The sequence below is a fragment of the Lactuca sativa genome, chromosome 3 (assembly GCF_002870075.4).
Source record: "Lactuca sativa cultivar Salinas chromosome 3, Lsat_Salinas_v11, whole genome shotgun sequence".
NCBI classification, from domain to species: Eukaryota; Viridiplantae; Streptophyta; class Magnoliopsida; order Asterales; family Asteraceae; genus Lactuca; species Lactuca sativa.
The window spans coordinates 41,136,023-41,162,803 of record NC_056625.2 but is presented as its reverse complement, the minus strand read 5'-3'; the positions used below and the strand labels follow the sequence as shown (position 1 = coordinate 41,162,803).

The 26,781-nt window shown below is 38.3% G+C and overlaps 3 protein-coding genes across 7 annotated transcripts; 2 read left to right on the top strand and 1 right to left on the bottom strand.

The window, feature by feature from the left end:
* Positions 1-5,060: 5,060 nt before the first annotated feature.
* On the bottom strand, positions 5,061-25,655 carry LOC111881531 (coilin). Of its 5 annotated transcripts, none has more exons than XM_042900074.2 (14): positions 25,264-25,655; positions 24,452-24,516; positions 24,139-24,369; positions 23,929-24,052; positions 23,762-23,839; positions 23,590-23,661; positions 23,384-23,510; positions 23,020-23,051; positions 22,488-22,688; positions 22,297-22,368; positions 22,075-22,206; positions 21,755-21,959; positions 21,185-21,650; positions 5,061-5,253 (listed from the first exon to the last, which is right to left on the bottom strand). In XM_042900074.2, the coding sequence occupies exons 1-13, from the start codon at positions 25,459-25,461 to the stop codon at positions 21,205-21,207; spliced, it is 1,983 nt and encodes a 660-aa protein (XP_042756008.1). In that variant the 5' UTR covers positions 25,462-25,655; the 3' UTR covers positions 5,061-5,253; positions 21,185-21,204. The 5 variants fall into 5 exon arrangements, with proteins under 5 accessions (XP_042756008.1, XP_023733686.1, XP_042756006.1 ...); XM_023877918.3 differs by lacking the exon at positions 5,061-5,253 and adding an exon at positions 16,023-16,265; XM_042900072.2 differs by lacking the exon at positions 5,061-5,253 and adding an exon at positions 20,960-21,058.
* Positions 12,999-15,680, top strand: LOC111881530 (uncharacterized). The gene is made up of 4 exons (XM_023877916.2): positions 12,999-14,595; positions 14,678-14,866; positions 14,950-15,066; positions 15,157-15,680. The coding sequence occupies exons 1-4, from the start codon at positions 13,255-13,257 to the stop codon at positions 15,523-15,525; spliced, it is 2,016 nt and encodes a 671-aa protein (XP_023733684.1). The 5' UTR covers positions 12,999-13,254; the 3' UTR covers positions 15,526-15,680.
* LOC111881529 (protein-tyrosine-phosphatase MKP1) lies at positions 17,932-20,954 on the top strand. The gene is made up of 3 exons (XM_023877915.3): positions 17,932-18,334; positions 18,403-20,516; positions 20,644-20,954. The coding sequence occupies exons 2-3, from the start codon at positions 18,456-18,458 to the stop codon at positions 20,725-20,727; spliced, it is 2,145 nt and encodes a 714-aa protein (XP_023733683.1). The 5' UTR covers positions 17,932-18,334; positions 18,403-18,455; the 3' UTR covers positions 20,728-20,954.
* Positions 25,656-26,781: the final 1,126 nt, after the last annotated feature.

Genomic DNA, 26,781 nt, shown 5'->3' with positions numbered 1-26,781 from the left:
TACAGTGAATACAGACCCCAGACAGTATCAAATGAATGATACGTCTAGTAAGGTCTAAAACAGTGTGACTCCGAGAGTGGGTTCCAACATACAGTGTAAATTGTTGGTGAAAAACCATTACCTTAAGGCCATGAATTATAAGGTAACCAGGGATACTCGTAACCATACTAACCGACACTAGAGTACCTGACGCCCTACAAGCGTCTAGAGAATATGACATTTGTCACCCCTTGGCTTGGTAGGCCGTGGACTGTAGCTAGCAGTCAGGGTGCGGGGGTGTCAATCCCGTATAGATCTATACACAAAATGTCCGCTCTCCCTACAGGAGACTCTGGTTACCAACTAGACGACGGAGAAGGCCGTGTCCCGAAGATGCATCCCAAATAGTGGGTAGAGGGTTTCCAATGTAAGTGTTGAACTGGTGGTAGAGACTCTTAACTGAACTGACAAATGTAAACCTGTATGTTTATGCTTGTGTACATAATATATAATTAATGATCAAACGACCTTCGGACGGACATCCGATCCCACCAGACCACATCTCAACGAAGAAAAGGAAATAGGGCGAACAAGCCTTCCTAAGTCCTTCAAACATTATTTATATGCAACTATACAAGCACAGGCATACATCTAACTATGTGGAAGTGTTATCAGGTATAAGCGTATAATGAAGTGGAGACATTCTCAAGTATAAGTGTATCACGAAGTGGAAGCGTTCTCAAGTATACGTGCATCACGAAGTGGAGACGTTCTCAAGTATAAGTGTATCACGAAGTGGAGGCGTTCTCAAGTATAAGTGTATCACGAAGTGGAGGCGTTCTCAAGCATAAGTGTATCACGAAGTGGAGGCGTTCTCAAGTATAAGTGTATCACGAAGTGGAGGTATTAACTAAACAGAAATAACGCAGTGGTATCTTAACCAAGTAGAAGTATAAAAACATAGACGAAAACTTTGGAAAACCTTTATATATTAAGAAAATCACGACTTGGTATTCCTTTGTAAAATAAGTTTGAAAATCTTTAAAAATCCTTTGAAAACCTTTCATAAACAAGTTTCAAAATGAAACTTTGATTAAACATCATAAGTAAAAGCTGAACAAATAACTATGTTTTTAGAAAACCATTTACAGTGTCATTCTCGGTAAAACAGTTAACAGTGTGGTAAATCCTTGTGCATGCGGGTTATCAATGACATGTGATTGATATGATAAATGGCATGTTTAACTTGTATTCCCCCCTATAAAACATGTAAAAACATTTAAAAGGTTCATTCAGGGGTATGAACTCACCTGGTGTAAGTGGATCCGACGAAGGCGCCGGTTGGGTGCTCGGTGTCAAATAAAGACTTGAACACACTTAGTGACCTATTTAACATATGATAACATATGTTCACATACAATTAGTATATATAATACTAATTAAACAAGTATACGCACCCTAAGAAGCGGAAAACACTTTGGTTAAGTCTTTGGGGTGTCCCGGGTAACATTTAAGGGCTCAAATGGCTTAGAAATGGAGTTTACTCTCTAAGAGTAAACTCACCATAGGGTGTTTACGGCCCTGGAACTACTCCCCATGAGTTTACGGCCGTAAACTCATGGTGAGGGTGTTCTAGGGTGCTAAAATGTCTCATATCAATTGTGGAATTTTGCTAGACTCAAATATCAAACGTGTGAATGGGTTTAAAGCATCAAATGGACCCTTTGAGGAGTTTACGGCCCTAAGCAAGGGAGCTTACGGCTGTAAGCTCCTATACACTCATTCTTTTTGTGTTTTAAGGGCTTAAGTGGTAGAGGGTAATTTCCTAAGCATTTTTCCAAGTCAAATAGGGAGTTTAGGGCACCAATTAACCCCTTTGTAGGAGTTTACGGCCCAGGTACCCTTCCATGAGGGGTTTAAGGCCGTGAACTCCTTATGGAGTTGTGTTAATTGAATTTAAGTTCCCTAGCTTGTTGTTGGTCGTTTCTAGAATTTAATCCAAGGCCATTGGTGTGTTTAAGGGCATTTTTAACACACAAATATGAGTTTACTCCCCATGAAGAGGAGTTTACGGCCCAAGCATGTTCTTGGGCAGTAAACTCATGTTTACTCCCCAAAATTCTAGTTCAAGGTGTTCTAATTCCGATTCCATAAGCCTACAAGTCATATCTAAGCCTTAGGGACAATTTGGAGGGGTTTTGGGGCTTAAAAACCCCATTAAATGGTGTTCACGGTCCAAGAGTGTTCTTGGGCCGTAAACACATCATTTTGTCCCTATTTTATGATTTAAACACGAATTTGCATGCTAGATAGGTTATACAACAAGTTAGGATAGTTTACCTACTCGTTTGGGGCTCGAAACGGACGATTTTTGGCTCGGGAAAAATTTGTAGAGAGAGAGTTTAGAGAGAGTGAGTAAAAAGGTGGAAATGGAGTTTACTCTCCCTTATATAGGGGTCGGAGTTGAAGCTCAGTGGGAATCTACCCGATACTGTCGTTATACGGGGCTTTTGGTAGCACCCGATTTAGTGGTCGTAATAATAAAAACTAACTTTTTCCAATTAAATGGAAATGCAACTTAAGTGTTTTTATTTACTTTATTACGACTATAACGACATAAAACATAAATAAATAAAACATTTATTTATTTGACGACCTCTTATTAACGGAACTTTTATACAGTGGAATATTCCGTTAACGGAAACGGGGTAATGTAACGGAATAAACTTTGGGGTTGTCACAAGATTTTTACAGAGTTCGAGATTATCGAGTTACCCGAGGTGATTCTTCTCACTATACTTTACCTAGAGTGGTAATTAGAGTTATGTGACAGAGTATTTTGTATGCTTTTGCATGATGTGATTTCTATGTGATTTATGATATGTATGTTACAGAGTTTACAGAGTTAGGACCGGAAGGTCTACAGAGTTAGGGCCAGAGGGCCCACAGAGTTATGGGACTGGAGGGTCCCACTGAGACACATTAACCAAAGGGTCAAACAGAGTGGCTAATATGTGTTGTGTGTGGTATTTTGGGGAACTCACTAAGCATTTATGCTTATAGTGTTGTGTTATGTGTTTCAGGTACCAGTGAGGGTCGCGGGAAGGCGCCGACTTGATCAGTACATACACAAGGAGTTTTTACATATTATGATCTTGGGATGTGATGTTATGGATTGTTGTGATACAATGATATTTTTATAAGAATTATGAATGAAAGTGTGTTTTTAAATTGTGAAAAATTATTTGAAAAATTAGGGTGTTACACTGGATCTGTGATCCGATACCTTGGGCTTTTTTCCCGAGCTACCTGTCTGAACACCCTCTGGTTTCCTCTTCTTCTCCGTCTCCAAATCCAGATCCCTCTCCCGAGCCTCGCTATCATATCCTTCAGCATCTTACAACTGGAAAGGCTACCAAACTATCGGATATCACTCCGCAGCATCTCATGGTACCGGGCCTTTTTCATCTCCTCTTCTGCCACATACTGCGGAACAAGAAGGGACATCTCCCTGAACATGGCGGTAATCTCAGTCACTGTCTCAGTCATCTGCTGGAGGACTTGAAACTCCCGCGCAAGCTACTGTACCTTAATCACAGGTGCGAACTCAGCCCTGAAGCTAATCGTAAAGTCACCCCAGGTCATAGTATCAAGGGCAACATCACTAATAGCATGTCCAACCTCTTCCCACCAATCACACGCCCTGTCCTTCAGAATGCAGGAAGCAAGTCGGACCTTGTCCCCCTCGAGACAGCAGCTGGTGTGAAAGGAATTGGCGACATCATCCAACCACCTGTTGATAGCAGTAGGGTCCCTAGCCCCATAGTAGTCTGGAGCTACACAAGCTCGGAACTCCCTGAATGTCATCATGCGTTCCCCCATCATGGCTGCCATCTCAGTGCGGAATGCACCCAGCCTCTCATCCAGAATCCCCATAATGCCCTCATTGACCGTGTCGAAGATCACAGGAGTCTGATCAATGATATTGCACGTAATCTCAGATGAGATGAACTTCCTCATCTGATCATCGAGATGCCCAACTCCAGAGCCCGAGCATGATCCTTCACCAGCGCCAGAACTGCCAACTGGTCTAGTGCGTAACGTCACCATACTGAAAATACACCATAACAATCATCAGAACACACATCATAACTTGAGGGATCTCACACACTACAGGTTCCTTGGGTTCATCTCGGCCCTCCTTGAATCAAGTACAGATCCTCTGCTTTCAGTAGTACGGGCCCATACTACCTTCCACATATATTTGTACTTTCCTCAAGAATTGCCTTAACTCCACCAAGTCCTTTTCACTACTACTGACCTTAGCGCTAATCTCAACTTAGGTTTTCCCTAGGGTAATCTCCGTCCCACTCTCCACCATCAACTACATAAGAAGTCCTTGCCGTTTTTCCCTAACTAGCTCGCGAATACCATTACATATTACTAAGACTAATAATTCGTCAAATGAGAGGTCTCTCCCTACAACAGCTGGACTCAAACAAGAGATGCACAATAAGGCTAAACCTAACCTTCTGAAATTATTTAGTCCACATAATATCTAACTTAGCGTATTTGTTTACTAGTTAGTTAAAGGTAGCTAGAACTCCTAAAAGCACAAAGTAAGAAACATTCGAGCATTGAGTAACCATAATCAGGCATTCCTATTCAGGCCATCATTTCACTGACTAATCAGTACTAGCATGCAGTTCTATAAGCTCATATAGTAGGCATACAAGGCATCCTTCTTAGATCCTTAGCCCTAATCTATCATGGAGTTCTTATACACATACAACAGGCATACAAGGCCTTCTTCCTAGATCTTTATCCCTAAGCTAGCATGCAGTTCTCAGAATCATATCATATCATAACAAACATGTATGGGTAATTTAGGAGAACTTACTTGAGCTTGGTTGATTGCATGCACCACACCCTTTTCTCTTTTCAAAATCCTTTTTATAAAAATGGTTTTCTTATGAAAATTTTAATACCAAGTCCTCAGTTTGAGTTTAGACACACCCGAGAGTATGCCCGAATCCCTCAAACCAAGGCTCTGATACCAACTTGAAACATCCAAAAAATCATGACCAAACATTTCATTTTTAAATTATAAATAAACCATAGTTATTAAAATCATTCCATCCAAAAACATAAGTTATAGTATCAAATCGGAGTATCATATCAAAACATCAGAGTAAACACCCCCGGATAAACATCATGGTGTGTGCAATCTGCAATGTAGTCATCCCGAGCTCTTCCCCTTGCTAACGGAAGTACCTGAAACCAAAAACAAAAAACTGTAAGCACGAAGCTTAGTGAGTCTCCCCAAACTATCACATATATACATATCATGGGCCCTGCCTGACATTGAGCAGTGTTTGGCATCGGGCCCCACCCAGCATCGAACAGAGTTCGACATCAGACCTCGCCCGGCATCGAGCAAAGCTCAGTATACATATAAACATATTATACACATAAAATAATCTCATAACATAGCATATAAACATTCCTCGGTCCCCGCCCGACATCGGACTGAAATCCGAAAAGCATATAAAGTATAAACATTCATCGGGCATTGCCTGGCATCGAACTATAATTCAGAAACATATAACACATACACATGCAAGGATCACAAAGACATCAAGCATATAAACATTCCTCGGGCACTGCCCGACATCAAATCAAAATTCGGAAACATATAAACCTACATCGGGCACCGCCCGACATCGAACCTTAGTCTGGAACATACTACCATACATATGTCGGAATTGGTGCCTTCAACTCGTTCATACATGAGGAAACTCACTACCTATGTCGAATGATAGTTGAAATGTCTCTGCCCTGGAATCAGCTCTACACACTACCTGAATCAAAACAACCCCTTAGATATCATTTATACTTATACCCCTTTTTGGGTCAACTGTGGTCAAAGTCAAAGTCAAGGTCAAGTCAAAGTCAACGTTGCGAGTTGACTCAACTCGTCGGGTTCCCTTGAATCACAAAAACATGAAATCGCGGTCCAACTCATCGAGTTTTCCTTCAATTTCCCGAGTTCTTCCCTTTATCAGAATCGGGAATGTTCGACCCAACTCGTCGAGTTCCTCTATGAACTCGTCGAGTTCCTCATAGTTCTTAGTCTATTAAGCCCTTTCCTCAGATCTAAGCTTCCAGAACATAGATCTACATTGTTTCCATGTTATACATTTGTTACACCCCCAAACCGGAACGGCGGAAACATTCGGGGGTGGTTGACGTCATGCATAGTATCGCAACAGTTGTATCATAGCAAGCATAGTAAACACAAACAAACATTGAATACATATATGAATAAGGTTTACATTGTATTAGTACATAGTTTTGTTCATGACAAAAGTAAAATCGAAAGACGTGATTCTAACGCGCTGACTTCTCCAAAAGTCCTGGAAGTACCTGTCTACTAAATCCCTGAGAATACAAGCAGTTTTGAAAGAATATTAGCATAACGTTGGTGAGTTCATAAGCATTTAGTTTTGATGAAAAATGTTTCCTTGAATCCTTTTGAAAAGTGTTCCTCAAGAAAATCCTATATTTTCTTATGAAAAGCGTGTTTAAAAAACCATTCCTTCCATGACTTCCAAATTCATACAAGGTATGTACAATCCAAGGAGTCGTGGAATGAATATGAATATTCGTTATTTACATGTAAAAACAATCTGTTTATGAATAGCCGAGTTATCCCGGGAAAATCCTATATTTGCCCTAAAAGTTGATGGTTGGTTATCCGTTCTAAACTGAGGTGTACGAATATCTACCATACTTATATGGGTAAACGTAGTTTTCTTTTAAAAACCCTGGTTACTCCCAGTGAGGTATATTAGCCCTATTTTATAAATAAAACTAATAAAAGAAAATGTGATGAACTAAATCCTGAAGGTACTATTAATACTCTACAGTAATCAAATCGGTTATTACTTTGAGGTTAGTTTACTTGATTCATTATTACAAAAGTAAATATCTGCTATCTAGGTTGTCAGTGTCATGACCATAACTGACTGGATATGGCCCGCAACGGCCGGTATCCTTAATGACTTTGTCACCCGTAGACCTGTCGGTCCGATTATAGCTAGCAGCAAGGTGCGGGATTGTCAGTCCCGTATAGATCTATACACACCAGTCACACTCTCCCTATAAGAGACTCTGGTCACAAGTGTTAGTCCTACACTCTGTTTCTTGTGGTGAGTGTTACCAAGGACGTGTATCAAACTTAGACTAACAAATTTACAAGTAATAACACTGGAAATCCTTTTATGATTAACATGAATCCTTTATAAAATGATATATGGTTCACAAGTTCATTGCTCTAGTTTTTGAAAGCTCTTTCTACGAGTTGATTTCTTAATCGTTTGGTAAAACTATTTTTCGTGATAAAAGTATACTGAAAATGTAATTATCTTAAACAAAATAATATATTTGAGCACAAGTTTCCTTGTACTTTGTTTGTATTCCCCCCCCCCCCCCTGAAAACATGAAAACTCGGAAAAATGTAAGGGTATGAACTCACCTCGGGTGATTCGGATGAAAGATCGATACGGAAAGTGGGATGTTCAAGTGAAGCCTTGAGCATAATATGATCCTAATTAACATGTAATGACACATAAAGGAGTCAAATGAAGGTATTTCCTTACTAAAAGTGATGGATAACCACTCTAACGACTTGGGACTACCTACACTAAGTACTAGAACCTTAAAGGATTGCATGAGGGAGGTGTATGGCCACCTTAAAGGTTTGTACGACCATGGGTGTGCAGCCCAAAGGATGTGTGGTCGTACAATGATGATGGAAGGTGCTTTTGAGGTGTTTTCCAGGTCCATACTTGCATCCATGAAGTGTTCTAGGTCCATACTAAGTTGTAGTACAAGTTTAAGGTCTTAGAAATTAGTTTGTGGTCCTAGGGTGTGTGTGTGGTCGCACACGGGAGTGTGCTGCCACACACAAGGAGTGTGCTACCGCACAAGGGTGTGTGCGGTCGTACACCCTACATGAAGCGGGATGTGGCATGGTTCGTGGAGCGGTGCTTGACCTGCAAGAAGGTCAAGGCCGAGCATCAGAGACGTCACGGCAAGATGCAACCGTTGGATATCCCAATGTGGAAATGGGAAGACATTACGATGGATTTTATCAAAAAACTTCCCAGGACCGCGCGGGGAGTGGATTCGATTTGGGTCATCGTCGATCGGTTGACGAAGAGCGCCCACTTTATTCCGATTCAGGAGAGTATTTCGGCCGAAAAGCTGGTCAACATCTATATCAAGGAGGTGGTGACGCGGCATCGGGTGCCAGTGTCGATAATTTTAGACAGGGATGTTCGGTTCACTTCCAGGTTTTGGAAGAAATTCCACGACGAGTTGGGCACTTGTCTACATTTCAGCACCGCCTTTCACCCGCAGACGGATGGCCAGAGCGAGCGGACCATCCAGACTCTGGAGGATATGCTGCAGGCGTGTGTGTTAGATTTTGGAGGTAGTTGGGATACTTACCTTCTGTTGACTGAGTTCTCCTACAACAACAGTTACCACCGAGTATCGATCGTCCTCCTTTGAGATGTTATACGGGAGGAAGTGTAGGACCCCAATATGTTGGGGAGAGGTTGGCCAGAGGGTCATGGGGAGCACCGATGTAGTGTTCAAGACGACAGAAAGGATTCAGCAGGTCAGGAGCAGGCTTCAGATTGCTCAGAGTCGGCAGCAAAACTCTGCCGATAAGCGTCGATCAGACCTGGAGTTCCAGGTCGGGGATATGGTTCTCCTGAAGATGTCGCCATGGAAGGGCGTTATCCGATTCAGGAAATGGGGCAAATTGGGCCCCAGGTACATTGGACCATTCAGGGTTATAGCCCGGGTGGGCAAGGTGGCGTATAGGCTGGATCTGCCAGCCGAACTCAGTCAGATACACAACACTTTCCATGTTTCTCAGCTGCGAAAGTGCCTGGTGGATGACTCAGCAGTAGTGCCCTTGGAGGACATTCAGGTTGATGACATCCTGAATTACATCGAGCGACCTGTGGCAATCCTCTACCGGAAGTCGAAGGATTTGAGGAACAAGAGGGTGGAGCTCGTAAAGGTGCAATGGCAACACTGGAAGGTCTCAGAATGGACTTGGGAGTCGGTGGACGAGATGATGGAGCATTACCCAGAGTTGTTTCATGAACGAGCAGCAGACTTCGAGGACGAAGTCTAAAATAAGTGGGGGAGATTTGTAGCACCTAGGTCTTGGTACGTATTTCTTTCTAAGTATTTTGCATTTTTGGCCTTGGACTCGGCGAGTTGAAGGACCAACTTGTCGAGTAGAAGCGGGACGGGACGTGGGGTTTAAGTGATGGACTCGATGAGTCGGGTCCCGGACTCGACAAGTAGACCCTGTCTAGACAAAAACCCTAATCCGAGGGTTTGCACTCTATTTAAACAATGTTATGTCGGCCACAACGTCCCTTATGCTCCCAGAACACCTCTCATTGAAACCCTAGCCGTTATTGAAGCAATATAAGCCTTGTTGGTGGATTTTGGTGCTTGTGGTCTTAAGAATGAAGGAGAAAAGCTTGAGGAAGCAAGTAAAGACCAAGGGAACCCGAGTTTGTGCACCTTCTACAGTTCATTGAAGGTAAAAAGTTGTAACCTTGCTCTTTCATTTGTTAGATCCCTTTTTGGGGAGATTTAGGGCTTTTATAAGCCATTTTTTATGGTCAACCATGATTGCAAACATGGTTGGGGGTTAGAGATTCTGAATCACGTCATTAAGGGAGTCACAAGGCAATTGGGGACTGCTTTTGCACCCATGAAAGGTCCCATGCATCATAAGAGCTTGTTTTATGTCTTTTTGAGCTCAAAGTCCCATGCAAGCACGTAAAGTTTGTAACTTTACATGCTAGATCGATTGTAGAAGCTTGGATCTATCTTTTGATCAAATGTTGTACATCAGAAATCGAGGATTTAGAGTGTGGACGTGACCGACTCGGCGAGTCCGTTCTTGGGACTCGACGAGTCCAAGGTTTTGAGTCCCATATCTGTTGAAGGTCAAAAGAACTCAGTTGAGTGTTAGATGGGTTGTAACCGGATAGAAAGAGTGACCCAATGCATTGGACGTAAATTTAGACATGGAATTCATGGGACTCGACGAATACTAGAACAGACTCGGCGAGTCCAAGGCAATCTTCTTAAGATTGAAGATAAACTCGACGAGTTGTTCATGCAACTTGGCAAGTCAAGGACAGGACTTGTTCATCAGATGAAGGTGGACTCGACGAGTGTTCATACAACTCGGCGAGTCGGATGAGTTTCATGCGATGTTCATACAAGAGAGGAACTCGTCGAGTCAATGCCAAACTCGACGAGTTAAGACGTGGATAAGGACGAGTAAAGGGTTAGGGACTCGACGAGTTGACGGCCCAACTCGGCGAGTCGGGTCAACTTGAAGTTGACTTTGACTGGACTTGGACTAACCCTGTTTAGGGTTGCACGTGCTGTGTGTTGACTTGAAGGTTGTCGTGTAGGAATCGAGGAGTCGAAGAGAGTCGACTTGTGCGCCGAGGATAATTCAAACATTGCACGACATTGAGGTGAGTTACCTTCCAGTAGGGGTGGGTCTAAGGCCACAATGTCGACCCACCAAAAAGGGGTATTTAGAAGATGATTGTCTTTATGATAATTATCTTGGTCTGGTTATGTGTGTTGGTCATGAGATTTAACTGTATAACATGCTATGTGTGTAGTATGGATTAGCTTCCATGACAGTGGTCCTTAGGACCTAGGGGTAGGTCAGTACCCGGATATGCCTGACTGTATGTTTATATCTGTTGTTGCATGCTAGTGGTAGGGGTGAAATAGTCCCCAGTTACCGGTTGAAAGATACCGAAGGCAGTTACCGGTTGAAAGATACCGATGATGGTTACCAGTTGAAAGATACCGATGAAGGTTACCGGTTGAAAGATACTGACGATATTGTATGGTATGTGGTATGATGGGGTAACTCACTAAGCTTTGTGTTTACAGTTTTGGTTTTGGTTTCAGGTACCTCTTCGTCGAAGGGGAAGGAGCCGGCGGTGTAGCAGCGCATCACACACACATGGTTTCCGCATTGAGTTTCTGGGATTGTACTCTGATTTTCATTACTTTTGATGTCATGGTTTGACACACAACATTATGATTTTGTAAGGTGTTGTTTTATCGACAATGTCTTGGTAAAATGTTTATTAAACATATTAATTCAAAAATGAAATTTTTGGGCTTGAATTTCGGGATGTAACAAAATAACTATGAGAATGGAAGTTGTTAGCATCAGGACTATGAAGGTTGATCATGCTCCAACAATGGGTCAAAAAGATCAATAAAACAAGACTAAGAGAGATCCAAGACATTAAGCATCAAGTTTGAGACTTTTTACCTCAGAAAGTTGCCAAAGACGGACGAGATCCCAGATCTAGTGTTTCTCCTCAAACTCAATGACCTTCTAGTTCTTCCAAGTACTTCACCAAGCACAAGAACACACAAAAATCCACTCAAAACCTTTAGTTTCTTAATAAGGGGCTCACAATATGATTTAGGGTTTAGGGAGGCTGATGAGGGGCTGGTGGAAAGATTAAGTCCTATAAATAGGGTGTAGAACCCTGGAAAAAGGTTTCATCCTAGCTGGTCTACTCGTCGAGTTGAGGCCTCTCAACTCGTCGAGTATGTCACTTATTTACGCGACCCTTATAATCTCTTCTCGACGATTTTAGGGCTTCCAACTTGTCTAGTTGCTCTTATAATTTGAATAAATAATAAATTAAATACATACCAGGATCTAGGCGTTACAGTTGGGCTCGTTCGTGTTTCAATCTACTATAATTCATTTAGATTACTCCTATTAAAAACTAATATATTTTTACTTGCGATCTTTATATACATGTTTTCTTTATGAATATATGTATAAACGTTATTTTTATAAAACCGTAAGTAAAAATATATTACTTTTTAAAGGGAATAATCTTAAGTTGTTTGGTTGCTTAGGTCTTATGGTTTGACTTAGGTCTTGTGTTCTAAACATCGTAACTTCTTCATCGATCTCCGATTTTAACGATCTTTATATCTACATGTTCGAATTTGAGTCTATTACAACTTTCATTTAGATTACTCCCGTTAAAAAATAATATGTTTTTACTTATGATCTTTATCTACATGTCTTCTTTATGAATGTATATATGAACATTTTATTTTATAAAATCACAAGTAAAAATATTTTATTTTTTAATGTGAGTAATCTAAACGAAAATTATAGTCGACTCAAATACGAACGTGTTGATATAAAGATTGTTAAGATCCGAGATCGTATGAAGAAATTACGACGTTCGGAAGACAAGACCTAAGCACCAAACAATTGAATACATAAGCATAAACAACTCCAAACATCTTATTAATGATTGTCATATGTAAAATGTCATGAGAAAAACTTAAAAAAAAAAAAAAACCGTTCATAAGTATTGAATGTATAAAAAAAAATAATAAGGACTTATTTTGAAATAAATTTATTAAGGACTAAATGTGTACAAAAATATTATGGACTAAATGTACAACTGTCGGATCGACCTGAGTTGGGTTGAAAAGGCTTGATAATTTTTATCCATATATATTAAAGTTAAATGGGTTGGTTGGTTTATCCAACCCAACCTATTTAATTAAATAGATCAAACGGATTGACCATGTAACTTAAATGAGTTGAAAATCTCAACTCAACCCGTTAATTTTGGGTTGGATTCAGTTTGGGTCGATTTTTGTCAGCTTTAACTAAATGTGTACAAAATGATAAATATATTACCCTATTAATTCATTTTTTCCGTCTTACCTGGAGTAGTCGTTCGTAAAGACTGAATGTGTACAGTTAAACAAGTTGAAAAGACAAATATAAACGAAAAAAAAAATAAGTGACAAAATATATAAAAATTAAAAAAGAAATTACCTTTTAAGACAATGTCAAAAAATAAAAATAAAAAAGTTGTTTTTGTTGTTGTAAGCCAAGATGGTCAGTTAATGTTGAGTTCTTCCTTTGAATACCCAAATCTCAATTCCCCAATATTCCCACTTAAACCCTAACATTTATCGCCTTTGATTCCACTCATCATCATCCAATTTTGCATTATTCGTCGACAGCCTTGATCCTCCAGGTACACCTACTATAATTTGATTAATCAGTTACCTAATGGAAGCTTGTGTGATTAACCGGTCATTGTGAGTTGATTTTCTGTTTGTTTCTCCTCAAATTTACCAATAATGGCCGAGGAAGAAGATAACGACGCCGTATTAAGTGATGTTGAAGAAGAAGATAATCCTCCGCCGACGGTGTTTGATGGAACTTCCTCGTCAACAGAGAATGTGTCGGTTGAGAGATTCCGAGAGGTGGTTGCGGAGCTTGATCGTGAACGCAAAGCTCGTGAGGCGGCAGAGAATTCGAAATCCGAATTGCAAACTTCGTTTAACCGGTTGAAAGTTCTCGCACATGAGGCGATCAAGAAACGCGACGAGGTTACTCGCCAGAGAGATGAGGTTTCTAGGTCGAATGAGAAGTTATCGGCACAGTTAGCTGAAGCTGTTAAAGAGAAAGATGATTTGTTGAAGCAGAAAGAGGATTTCGCTAAGCAATTAGAAGAATCCGTGAAGGCAAAGGATTCATCTAGGTCGGAGATCGAAACTGCAGCTCAAATGTTAGTCACAGGAATTGAGAAAGTATCAGGTAAAGTGAGTAACTATAAGAACTTCGCTGCCGGAGGGTTACCTAGATCTCAAAAGTATTCCGGATTGCCTGCTATTGCTTATGGAGTCATCAAGAGGTCAAATGAGATTGTTGAGGAGCTTCATAGACAGATCGAATCAACAACAAAATCAAGGAATGAGGCTCGGGAGCAAATAGATCAGAGGAATTACGAGATCGCCATTGAAGTATCTCAGCTTGAATCCACCATTGATGGACTTAGAGAGGACGTCTCTAAGAGGGATTCTGTCGTTCAGGATTTGGAGCAGTCCATAGCTGAAAAGGATGAAAAGATATCGAAGTTGGAAACAGAGTTGTTAACGATGCAAGGGTTAGTGGATGATTATGGTGTAAAGTTGAAGAACATGGAGTTGCGAATGGATTCACAAAAGCCATTGCTAGTTAACCAGTTGGATTATGTTTCAAGAATACATGGTCAAATCTGTAGTGTTATCAAGATACTGGATGATGATAAGAAAAACCAATTTGATTTATCAGAATCCTTATTTCTCCCACAAGAAACAGACATTGAAGAGAATATTCGTGCCTGTTTAGCGGGATTGGAATCCGTAAGTGACTTAAGCTCAATTGTTCACGAAAAAACAAAGGATTTGGTTGCTGAGAGAAACCTACAAGTGAAAAGCCTGAATGAAAGCGTAACTCATCTAGTAAGGGAGAAAGAACATATCGGGTCTCTGCTGAGAAGTGCTTTGTCAAGAAGAATGTCAGCTGATCTATCATCTAAAACCAATGAACTTTTCAGAGTTACAGAAAATGGGTTAAGAGAAGCAGGGATCGATTACACATTTAGCAATCATACAGATTCAGATCTGGACAAAACAGACGATGAAATATACACTTTGGTGTGTGTGTCTTAACACCAACTTTACACATCACGACACTTAATTTTTTCACTTGTCTGATATCTTAAATTGCTTTTCACAGGCTGGTGCTCTTGAAAACATTATAAAACAATCTCAGCTTGAGATTATCGAGCTACAGCATAGTGTTGATGAACTAAGAGAAGAGACAAGGGTACTTAAAGAAAATGCAGAAGCTCAAGCGAAAGAACTTATGCAAAGAAAAGAAGAGGTGGAGGAACTTAAAGAAAAAGATAGGGTAGCAAATGAAAATGTAAGTTTCCATTTCCATACTTACTCAAAATTAGGGTTAGAGTTTTAGAGTTACAAAGGTTATGTATGTATGTATGTGTGCAGGTTGAAGGGCTTATGATGGACATTGCTGCAGCTGAAGAAGAGATTACAAGATGGAAAGTTGCAGCGCAGCAAGAAGCTGAAGCAGGAAAGGCGATAGAACAAGAGTACGTGGCACAGGTAATGTGTAGATTCATATAAAATTATAAATAGTTAAATTATTCTATCTATTAACATTAAACATCATCATTCATCAATGGTTTTGTGTAGTTGTTTAAGGTGAGGCAAGAACTGGAAGAAATGAAGCAAGTGGTGATGGAATCTGAGAAAAAGATGAAGTTTAAAGAAGAAACAGCAGGTGCTGCCATGGCAGCTAGAGATGCGGCTGAGAAATCTTTGAGATTGGCGGATTTGAGAGCAGCGAGGTTGAGGGAGAGGGTGGAAGAGTTGACTCGTCAACTTGAAGAACTTGATACACGTGTGATTGTGGGGTCAAGTGGTCAAACTGGTGCCAGGTATGCATGTTGGCCATGGCAGTGGCTTGGTTTAAATTTTGTGGGGTCCCACTCCCACACGAACACTCCGGATACACACACACATAGTTCCAACGAAATGGAGCTTTCTGAACCTCTTATTTAACATCGTATGTTGGTTTTCTTCTCAGGGTTAGTTTCGTCTTTTTCATTTTCATGTGTGTATTTATTTATTTACCGGTAATTCTAGCATATTCTTTATTACTGTATAGAGGACTTTTTTCATCAGCAAAAAATTGGTAAGTGGCTTTGTTCTTAAAAGATTATTAATTGGGGTTTTGATTTTTAAATTGAATCTATATACTACGAAACAAATTTTGGTAAAAGAGACTGAAAATCAAAGTGTCATTGATATTTTTATAAATAATTAACAAGTAAAATATTATGAAAGGTGAATTTAATTGTTTTTGTCAAATCAATCTATTAATGAATATAGATGGGTTAAAATTACCATTTTTGTGAAGAAGCAAAGTTTTTGTAATTGTAATCATTAATTTTTTTTTTTCTCAAAACAAGCTATTAACAAGTAGATTGGTTATTGAAAACGACTGAACATTTTTGTGTTTGGTAATTGGCAGTGGTATTTTGACTTGAGCATATTGGTTGTAACAAACGAAAGAGAAATTGTGAACTAACATGTTCGTTTTTTGTTTTTTTGTGACAAGTGAACAATCATCCCATATCGAAAAGATTCTTGACAAATTACAAAAATTAAATACACAGAATACTTTGCATTGTTTATCCAAACATGTGTCATTATCATTAACTGCAACGCTTTTTCGTATCGTAGTTTCTCATCAATACCAACACATTTTTTTTTACAAACAAATACGATACGTGGAAAACCTGAAAAAAAAAAAAAAAAAAAAAAAAAAAAAAAAAAAAGATAAGATATAAGATAAATTACATGAATGGTCCTAATAGTTTGGAGTTGTGTCCATAGTTTTTTTTTTTACTCAGATCATCCATGTAGTTTATTATATTGCCTTTTATATAATTTTTACAATTTAATTTATTTGTTGATAATTAATATCTTTAGAAAATTTAATAACCCCATCCTCATTCCGTCCCAACGCACGTTCTAAACCTGGCAGATCATCCTACCCACCCCTTTCCTACTGTCATTACCCACCATAACTTACCGCTCTAACTTGAAGACAAGACCCAAACCAAATAAGGTGTTATCTCCGACTAACACCAACCTCATCGCTCCTTCATTCTCCATCCTTATTCTCTCATGTCGCTCAATAACCCCACTACCCATATCTTCTCTTCCTGACTTCCTTTCCCTTTGATTTCTAAATTTTCAATCGATCTTGGAAAAAAACTAGAATCCTAAATTCTAAATTTAGAAATATATTGAAACCTACAATCTTATGTACCTTTTTTTTTCCCAAAACCCTCTAAATCCCCCTTCATAGTTCATTTAAAAAAAATCATTGGTCTTTTCACCTTCAATATGGGGGAAGAGATCCTTTTCGGACGATGGATTGAGATCGTAGAAGAAACATGTTACATAAAACGAGTTTTGTGGGGCATCTGAAATCGACTTTTGAATTTGCTTATGAGAAGATGAATTTATCGTTGAAATTAGTTTTAGAATCGACAGTGATTAGTGACAGAGCTTGAAGTTTTGATTTGGGGAACCGAAATATGATATGTATAAAATTGAAAGAACAGGGGGAGCCAAAGTCAAATTTTATAGTTTTGGGCATAATATGTAACTCTTCTAATAGTTATGGACTAGATGAGATACCGTTGATGGATTTAATTCGACGGTGAGTTTGCACTTCATTAGCAGGATGATTTTTGGGGAGAGACATTTTAAGAATTCGAGAAGTCCCCATGTTACTCACAAAACCTTCTTAAAAAAAGGTATAATAGATAAGCTACATAAGCAATATACTGATTTTCTTCTTCTCTAGGATGCTCAATTTCATAACATCGGAACGAAAGAGTTGAATGAGTGGGTAGTCGTCCGAGACTATGGTATTACTGAAATACAAACGACAAAGTGTGGTAACATGTGATGCCAATAGTGACAAGATGGTAATGGTGGGGAAGGAGATGAGATCAAGGGTATACGGTGTTGCATGGGCGGATTAGTCTTTTAATTATTAAAATAAAAGGAAAAAAATTTTAAAAAATAGTAGATAAATCAAAAGGACAAAAGAATAATTTTAGATTAGTTGGGGATTAACCCGAAATAAAACCAAACCATAAAGATGGCCAGAACTAAAAAATAATTAAAGATAATTATATATAAAACATATTGACTACCACAAATCATAGAGTACACTGAAATAAATAACATTTAAAATAATAGGCAACATTTGTAACAAACTACAAAAGAAAATTTGCAATTTTAGCCCGACGTGACGTGTTCAGACTCTCGTTCAACCATTCAAGAACGCAAACCAATTCATTTCTCGGATCTAGTTTCGTTTCACATATTTTTCGAGACGTAATTTGCATAAAATCATTATTATAGGTTTTTTTTTTTTATTAATTTTTGTAGTAAATTCCAGTAAAGCAGTCCCTATAAATAGCAAGCAATAGGATCCAAAGGGAAAGAATTGGATGACGCTGGCACTTTGACCGCTTCTGGTTTCCCGGTCAAATATGGCCACCACCTTCCTCTTTCCTCTTCTTCTTTGCGATTCAATCTTGAAATAATAATAATCCAAATCTCTCGTATTATATTAATTATTACCATTAAAACTTTCACCTCACACTCCTGTTTTCTATCCTCCATCTTCTTCATCATCTTCTTCTTCCAAGTCTTCGTTCAACGATCTGCGCCCGCTTTTTCTGAATTCCTATTTAATGTATACCCCACGATAGCTCAGTCGTTTACTCAGTCCATTCTACTGCTAGCTGCTTTGCTTTATTTTCTTCACAGTCAAGGGTTTTAGGTGAGAATTTTTATTACTTTTGATTTTTGAATCTCTGATAAGATAATCAGTTTATTGGCCTTTCCTAGAACCATCCTCAGATGAGTTTAATCCGCTAGTTCTCTAGAAAAACAAAGATATAATGTTCAAGGAAGAAGACAAACCAGCACAGCCGCCGCCTCCGCCTGCAGCAGCAGCCACAGCCGGAGGAGGAGGAGGAGGGAAAATATACTCCCGGTCAGTTTCCTGGGCGGGACGCTCGCTCACAAATCCAACTCCCGGCAACCCTAAATCACTCTGGAACAGCAAGGCTAGGGCATGTTTGCCGCCGCTTCAACCTCTTTCAGTTTCCCGGCCGAAAGCCGAGGAGTGGCCAAGAGCAGGCTCCGACGATCTCGGAGTTTGGCCGAATGTCACCGCCACCACCCCCGGCGCCAGACCTAGACCTCCTGCTCTTCCTCTAAACTTAGGAAAACCCCCTTTAGAGTTCGAATTTAAGAAAGACAAACTCGCGTTCTTCGACAAAGAGTGTTCCCGAATCATAGATCACGTATTTCTAGGAAGCGACGCCGTTGCCAAAAACCGCGACGTTCTTCGCCAAAACGGAATCACCCATGTTTTGAACTGTGTAGGCTTCGTATGTCCGGAGTATTTCAAAACCGATTTGGTTTACAAAACGCTTTGGCTTCAAGACAGCCCGTCGGAGGACATCACCAGCATCCTGTACGACGTTTTTGACTATTTTGAAGACGTTCGAGAGCAAAACGGACGTGTTTTTGTCCACTGCTGCCAGGGTGTTTCCCGATCAACCTCCTTGGTGATCGCGTATCTCATGTGGAGAGAAGGACACAGCTTCGAAGACGCGTTTCAACAAGTGAAGGCATCAAGAGGAGTGACTAACCCTAACATGGGTTTCGCTAGCCAGCTTTTACAGTGTCAGAAACGGGTCCATGCTGTTCCGGTGAGTCCAAGTTCAGTTTTGCGAATCTACAGGATCGCTCCACACTCGTCTTATGCACCACTTCATCTTGTTCCTAAATTGTTAGCTAAACCTAGCCAAAATGCTCTTGATTCTCGTGGGGCTTTCATTGTGAATGTTCCTTCTGCTGTTTATGTTTGGATTGGGAAGAATTGTGACCCGTTGATGTATGATAGTGCGAGGATAGCAGCTTCTCAGGTGATTAGATATGAAAAGGCAAATGGTCCGGCTTTGACTGTTAAAGAAGGGGAAGAACCAGATGAGTTCTGGGATGCAATTGGGAACGAAGGGGATAAGGGTATTCCTGGAAAAAGAGAAATAGTTGAATACGATATTGATTTTGGGGTTTTCACCAAGGCGGCAAACAGCGGTGTGGTTCCACCGTTATCCATCTCCGGGAAGAACGATTCCGAGATGTGTCTTCCGGCTAGACGAAGTGGTTGGGAAAGATTAAGGAAGAAGTTCACAACTGGAATTATGAAGGAGTTGATTACCTCGTCTAAAGTAGTTGAGTCCCCGGAATCGGAATCGGAATCACAATCGCAATGTGACTCGCCGGATTCTTGTTCATCGTTTTCCGAGGTTTCAGTTAGCCGGAGTTGGGTGAAGGCAACTCCAGGTATCGGTTCTAAGGGAAGTGAAGATGATAATAACTCTGAATGCATATCACCGGATTCTTTCTCTTCTTTTCTTGTTAAAGATCCAAGAAAGTTTGATGATAATAATAACACGTCTCCTTTGATCTCGCCTTCAACATCTGATTACTCCAATTCGTTTTCGTTCTCACCAACATCATCTAACTGGTCTGACTTATCTTTATCTGCTCAACCTTCCCCTTCCGGATTGGAATCTGTGAATCTGATTCCGAATAGGCCTAAAGTAAGAGAGATTTCACCTCCAAAGAACCTGCTCAGGACATGGTCGTTTTCCATGGAGGATCAAAGTATGGAAGATGCTGAAGAAGAGAGCTCGAGTGATGCGGATGAGCATGAGTCAATGTTTGAAGCTGAGTTTGTTCTTTATCGGTGGCCTAGTATGGAAAAAGTTGAAATGGGTAGTAACATGGGAATTCCTGATTCCAGAGGTGTGTATATAACTTATATTGCAGATGTGGTATATATTTGGGTGGGGCGAACATGTGGGGAAGATGATGATAACCAGTGGCAGATTGTTGGTGATGACTTCATTGTTAGAAAAGGTCTGGCAACAAGCTCTATTGTTCAGGTAATGTGTTAATTTAAAAAAAAAAAAAAAAAAAAAAAAAAAAAAAAAAAAAAAAACTTCTAGAAACTAGTTTTTACTTGTATCTTCAAGTCCTATTGCTTATAATATTTTGTATATGATTGAACAGATAGTGAGAGAAGGTGAGGAACCAGAGCAACTATGGAAGCATCTTCACTGTTTCTCATTCCAGAACACAGGAGAGAAACATTAGAAGCGTCCAAGGCAGTTTCTGCTTTGTGATGCAGTGATGTATGAAAATGAAAATGTTGGTTTAATTTTTTTCCATTATGTTGGTGGGAATATATGTACAGTTTCTAGTAAAAAAAGAAAAGAAACTGGATGGAATCACCTTATTCCTCGTTGGCTTTGTATATGTTATTATTCTACAACATGAAATGTTATTATTTTAATATCTTAACCTATCAATATTTTGGGAAATTCAATAGTAGAAAACCAAAAATTAGCTCATTCAAAGAGTATAGTCATTCAACCTTTGTACATACAAAGAAACCTAATAACAGAATCCAAGACTTACATAGCACCTGATTGCATAGATTCTTAGATATTACATTACATAATATATATATATATATATATATATATATATATATATATATATATATATATATAGAGAGAGAGAGAGAGAGAGAGAGAGAGAGAGATCATACCTTAAACAGCCATAATAGATTTAGGCATTCCGACCTCGACCACGGCCACGACCTCCTCGACCGCGTGGGCCCCATGGTCTCACGTTGACATTGCCATTGCCACGAGAACTTCCCCTGCCTCCCCAATCATTTCCTCTGCTTTGCACATTTACTGAACTGCCCCTCAAGGGTGTAAAAGATGACCATGGCCTTCCCCAGGAACTTCCTTCTCCACAATCTACTTTCTTGCCACTTGTCCAACCAGTCAATGAACTTTGATTCTCTTGAGATGCATCTGGCTTGTCTGCATTCAACCATGGATTGCCCATACTACCCTTCCCCTTGTCTCTGTTCTCGGCTATATCAGCATTTGGACCCGGGTCACCACTTACTACCATGCTTGAATGATTGACATCTGGCAATGGCAATGGCGTTTCTGTGTTTGAGTTTGCCTTGCTGAAATGATCCCATGGGTTTGCTTCCCCTCCTACAGATGCTCAAATAAGAATATGATATCAACGACATTTATAATAACATTTTTTAGTATCTTATTCTTATTTTTGTGAGATTTGAAGACATGTAGCTAGCTACCTGTATTGGAGTCTTTTGAGACATTATTTGTGTTGTTGTCATTACTGTTGGACACCAAGTTTTCTGCAGCATCTTTGCCATCAGTTACAGTTACAGTTACAGTTACAGGAGCTTGTTTAGTGACTGCTTCCTTATCCTTATCCTTAGCAGCTTCTGGATCATATTGCTTCACATAACAGACATCAAGAAGAGCTGAGTAGTTTATCTGCACAGACGCACAACAAAACAAACATACATATACATATTGGTAGTGATTAATTAATTATTCAGAGAGGAGATATAGGGGGATTATTTTTCAGGGTGAAAGGTTTGAGTAGTACCTCTAAAGTACCATCTTCTCCATAAAGAGAATCATTGGGCCTGTTCTCATCCGTTTTATCAGTAACAATGGGATATTCTGGCACTGGAATCAGAACAATGTCCCTCGCATCATAATATGATATTCTTCCAACCTGCAATATAAAAACATCTTTTTTTACTTTTTACTTTTCACACAAACAAGAAAACAAATATATAGATATAACTTCAGAGAAGAAAGTTACACGGAAGGATGAAAACTCAGGGATCCATGAAGATGATAACTCAAGGAGACGATATGCAATCACATCACCTTCCTGCAAATTATATAATAAATAAAATTTGAAAAAAAAAACAAAACAAAACTTCTCCAAGTGTGTGGATGCATGCAGTGTGTGTGTGTGTGTGTGTGAGAGAGAGAGAGAGAGAGAGAGACCTGTGGTGAACAACAAGGAGGAAGCTTGCTGAAATCACTGGGATCAATTATGGGAACTTGCATATCTGTAATGGACATTTTGAAGGATTTTTTGTCTATTCTTTTAGTGTCATTCCTCCGTGAGGTTGAGAACTTTCCATTACTACCCCATCTTTGACCTTTTTTCTTTCCATTGCTGCTACCATTCCACCTAAAAGCTTCCTGAACCAAAACTCAACAAATTCATGGTATCAAACATACTGTAGTTGTACAACTTTCATGCAAGGAGATGAAAACTTCAGAATGTGAAAAATGTATGCTTCATATTATATCATATCAGCATTGCATTTAACCATCTAGTCCCCAATTACCCATGTGTTTAAGAGGTAAAATTCCAAGCCCTTTAAGAATTTAAAGTTGTAGCTTCTTGATAAGATACCTAGTCACTCAAAGCCATTTAACATGCAATACACAATGCATCAAAGACAGTATTATTGATTATGTGATATCATTGATGGCTAATCAAGAGTTTCTGTGAGCATGAGAAGCGTACATTTGATACATCAGTCTGTTTTGCAGCTTCATCTGCATGAGACAAGAACAATGAAAATTAGCACTCTATAATGACACAAATAACTCAACCCATGAGAAAATCAATAAGTAAATAAACGTAAAATTATGGGTCAAAGTACTATGATGACTCTTTCGAATGGCTATTCATTAAATTATACTTTACTTAAGTATTAAATATACATTCAAAAAGGTTAACCAATCAGTGTCTCTAACCTCCCCCTTGGTCCATTCCTATGGGATTTGGATATTGTTGTTGTAATAAGGGTAAGAATCACATGCTAATAAATAATGTTGACATATGAAAAAAAAAAAAAAAAAAAAAAAAAAAAAAAAAAAAAAACTACCTTCATCAAGATTTTCAAACCGAATATGTCCTGGCCTTGTTACAACAGCCACATCCCCATTCTGATTGCTTGCTTCTTCTACTCTATTCTTATGCACATGCTTTTTAGAAGCCTGTTTCCAGTGTAGCTGCAATTTGAAAATTTTATCACAGAATGCAAAAATACTTGATAGTTGCAGGAAATTTGATGCACAATTAGTTACTTACTAGTCCCTTAGGCCGACCATTAGAATCCTTGTTTTCAGCTGGAGTTACTACAGGCTTTGAATAGGGTTGTGGCTACAAATTCAAGATTGTCAACAAGTGGATATGAGTCTGGAGGCATAAATTACAAATTTGACCTTTTATTCATCCTCAAAAACTTTAGCAAAACAGGTACCTTCTTCTTTGAGATTTTAGCCAGTTCTTGCATCCATTGTCTCTTAGCCTTTTTCCTTCTAGCACTTCTACTAGGCATCTAGCAATTTGGTGGGGCCCATACATTTATAAATTATAATTATATCAAAAGAAACTTTTTACTTTTTAGTATCCATCACTATTACCAACCTTTTTCCCACCAGGAGCTGACACTTGTTTTGCTTGTTCAGCTTTCTTATCATTGTCAAATTCCTGTGTCTCAGCCTCATTTTCAACATCATCCAACACCCTCAAACAAGGTCTCTTATTTCTGCTATTCACAAAAGCAAACAAGTTTTTAATACCTTAGTGATGTTAGATTCATAATAAGATAAAAGGTACACAAGATATAAGGCTTACTTCGAGTTTTGAAGTTTAATGGAGGCTTTTCTTTTCTTAGAAACTGGTTCTTCATCTTCTTCATCTTGCGACTGTTCTTCATCAACCTCCTCAGATTCACTTTGGACTTCTTCAGTTCCCTTATCATTTGCTAAAAGTAACAAACCATTCTCTCCAGGTTCCAAGTCATCAGCTTCCACTTCATCAAGCAAATTGTCTGCATCAGGTGTTGCCCCGCCTTTCTTTTTTACACTAAAACCACAAAATACTTGTTAAATATATGATTACATATTTACTGGATGATGGTTAATATAAAACTAAAGATTTTAACTACCAGATAAGTTCCTTATCTTTCAAGATTTCAGTTGACTCAGAAGGTGGTAACACAAAGCCATCCATCTGCAAGGAAAGAAACAGCTAAGTATGATGAAAATAAGATAGCAAACACTAAACTTTACCCACTTTATCAACTCAGCACTTAACACAAATTACCATAATAGGTAGTATTCCTAGAGCTATAAGAATGGTAATGTACTAAATAAAATCAAATACATACCCACAACAACACTGGGACCAATTTGCATAGAATAATTTTTCTTGTTTTCATGTCTGTAACCTTTTTACAGTATTAAGGTGTAAAAAGTTACAATAACCACCAGAAAACATCTGTTACCTTTTTACAGTATTAAGGTGTAAAGAGTTACAATAACCACCAGAAAACATCTAAGAGATCCTTTGCATTCATGTTAAGATAGGACAATGGAAAAAACCAACTAAATTCACTAAGTGTGACTCTTTATACTAACTTTTTTTTAAGAATAAATACATATGGATTATTTTTAAAGTACCAAAATCAGAATACATACATTCTTGTCAATTTACATTTGAGAAGTGTCAACTCAAAAAATCAAGAGCAGGCTCTTTTTGGAACAGACTGAGTATTGATAGCAACAGGAGATTAAAAAGTACCAACCTACAAAACTTAGCAATAAACTTAAGCAACAACTCATCAACACCCAAAAGGGCGATTTACACAAAATTAACATTTGAAAGAAGAATAGCCCTTGTTGGACTAACGATCTAGAAAAAATTAGGGTTTTAGCACATACATTACGGCATAACAAGAGAGAATAGAAAGAGAGTTACAGAAAGTAGGATCCCATTAGGGCAAGAGCGATGGAGTTTGAAAATGTGGAGAAGATGAGTGCAGACATCGGAGATTGTTCGATGTTGTTGTAATTTGAGGAGAAGCCAGCTTTTGTTCATCCCATCCGATCGCTGTGGTTTGCTAAGAATCGAACGATCTCCGAACTCCAGACGGACCCTTAACGACGGAGTCTCCATTTTTACATGCAGAACACACACTCACACCGTAATCTGTAGAGAGAGAGAACGAAAAATACGATTGACGGAAATCGGACAAAGTGCTGAGTGCATATAGTGACACAACCGCCGTGCTCCTCCGCGCTCTAAAACCCCACCACCGTAAATCGGTCTCGGGCAGTCATTGGTGGTGTTAATACGTTATATGTACTACGAACGTGGCACTACGACAGAATATATACGGAGTTTTCTAACAAAATAGAGTTATTTGAAAAAATATTTACCATATAGTTTGAAAAATATTTACTAGCGTTTTTCGTCAATTTTCTTTATATTTCATTTTTTCTTATTGTTTTTTATTTATTTTAAATATCCCTTTTTTACTTTTTATTTTGTTTCAGTTTTTACTATATTTTTTATTTTTCTTAATAATAGCTTTTCTTTATTTCAATTTTTTACATTTTAAAAAAAAATATCCAATTAACATAAATGCTTTCACATTATTTATACAAATTATATAAATCATTTAGAACATCAAATTTTAACCATTTTAACTTAAAACTATCATTACATATCCAAGTTCTTCTCGTATCCTCATAAAATGTATTGACCACGATCACCGTTAATGAATTATCACCAAAAAATATCTATTTAATATTTTTATTTAAAATTATTTAAAATGCAAAAGTCCATTAAATGGAAATTAATATTATCGATTATGCATGCTAACATCTCCTTATTCTAATAAATGAATAAGTTTATTTTCTTATTTATAAGTGTCACAATACTAGAAATTTTCATTAATATTATATGTCATCTAGCATGCCACATGTTAACCTATTAATTCTCTATTTCAATTCTCAAATTTTAAATTTCTCACTCTAATTACATTAAATTAATAATTAATTCTTCATTTTAATTTTCACATTTTAAATTCCACACTCTAATTACATTAAATTAATAATGTTAAAATAAAAAATTAAATTAAATTAATATATATTATAAGGTGATATAATTTCATGTATTTATTTAAATCAACGATTATAATATTATATAACTAAAAAAGTATATCTAAACTAATAACTTATTTAAAATAATTTATTTGAAATAATTGATTAATAATTTTGAATTTTTACTATAAAAGTTTAATTAATGTTATAACCGTGGTTTTCACGTGTTATAAACTAGTTGAATATATATATATATATATATATATATATATATATATATATATATATATATATATATATATATATATATATATATATATATATATATATATATTACACGCTAAGCAGTTAATATCGGCACTATCCAGGTGGGATATCGGTTATCGGCCCC

Bases quoted from the DNA above. Each gene is read 5' to 3' on its own strand.
- LOC111881530 (XM_023877916.2), top strand. From the start codon at position 13,255: ATGGCCGAGGAAGAAGATAACGACGCCGTATTAAGTGATGTTGAAGAA. The intron at 14,596-14,677 runs GTGTGTGTGTCT...TGCTTTTCACAG, and splicing joins ACGATGAAATATACACTTTG to GCTGGTGCTCTTGAAAACAT. The intron at 15,067-15,156 runs GTAATGTGTAGA...GGTTTTGTGTAG, and splicing joins AACAAGAGTACGTGGCACAG to TTGTTTAAGGTGAGGCAAGA.
- LOC111881529 (XM_023877915.3), top strand. From the start codon at position 18,456: ATGTTCAAGGAAGAAGACAAACCAGCACAGCCGCCGCCTCCGCCTGCA. The intron at 20,517-20,643 runs GTAATGTGTTAA...ATGATTGAACAG, and splicing joins CAACAAGCTCTATTGTTCAG to ATAGTGAGAGAAGGTGAGGA.
- LOC111881531 (XM_042900074.2), bottom strand. From the start codon at position 25,461: ATGGAGACTCCGTCGTTAAGGGTCCGTCTGGAGTTCGGAGATCGTTCG. The intron at 23,662-23,761 runs GTACCTGTTTTG...TTGAATTTGTAG, and splicing joins CTAAAATCTCAAAGAAGAAG to CCACAACCCTATTCAAAGCC. The intron at 22,207-22,296 runs GTAACTTTCTTC...TTTATATTGCAG, and splicing joins CTGAGTTTTCATCCTTCCGT to GTTGGAAGAATATCATATTA.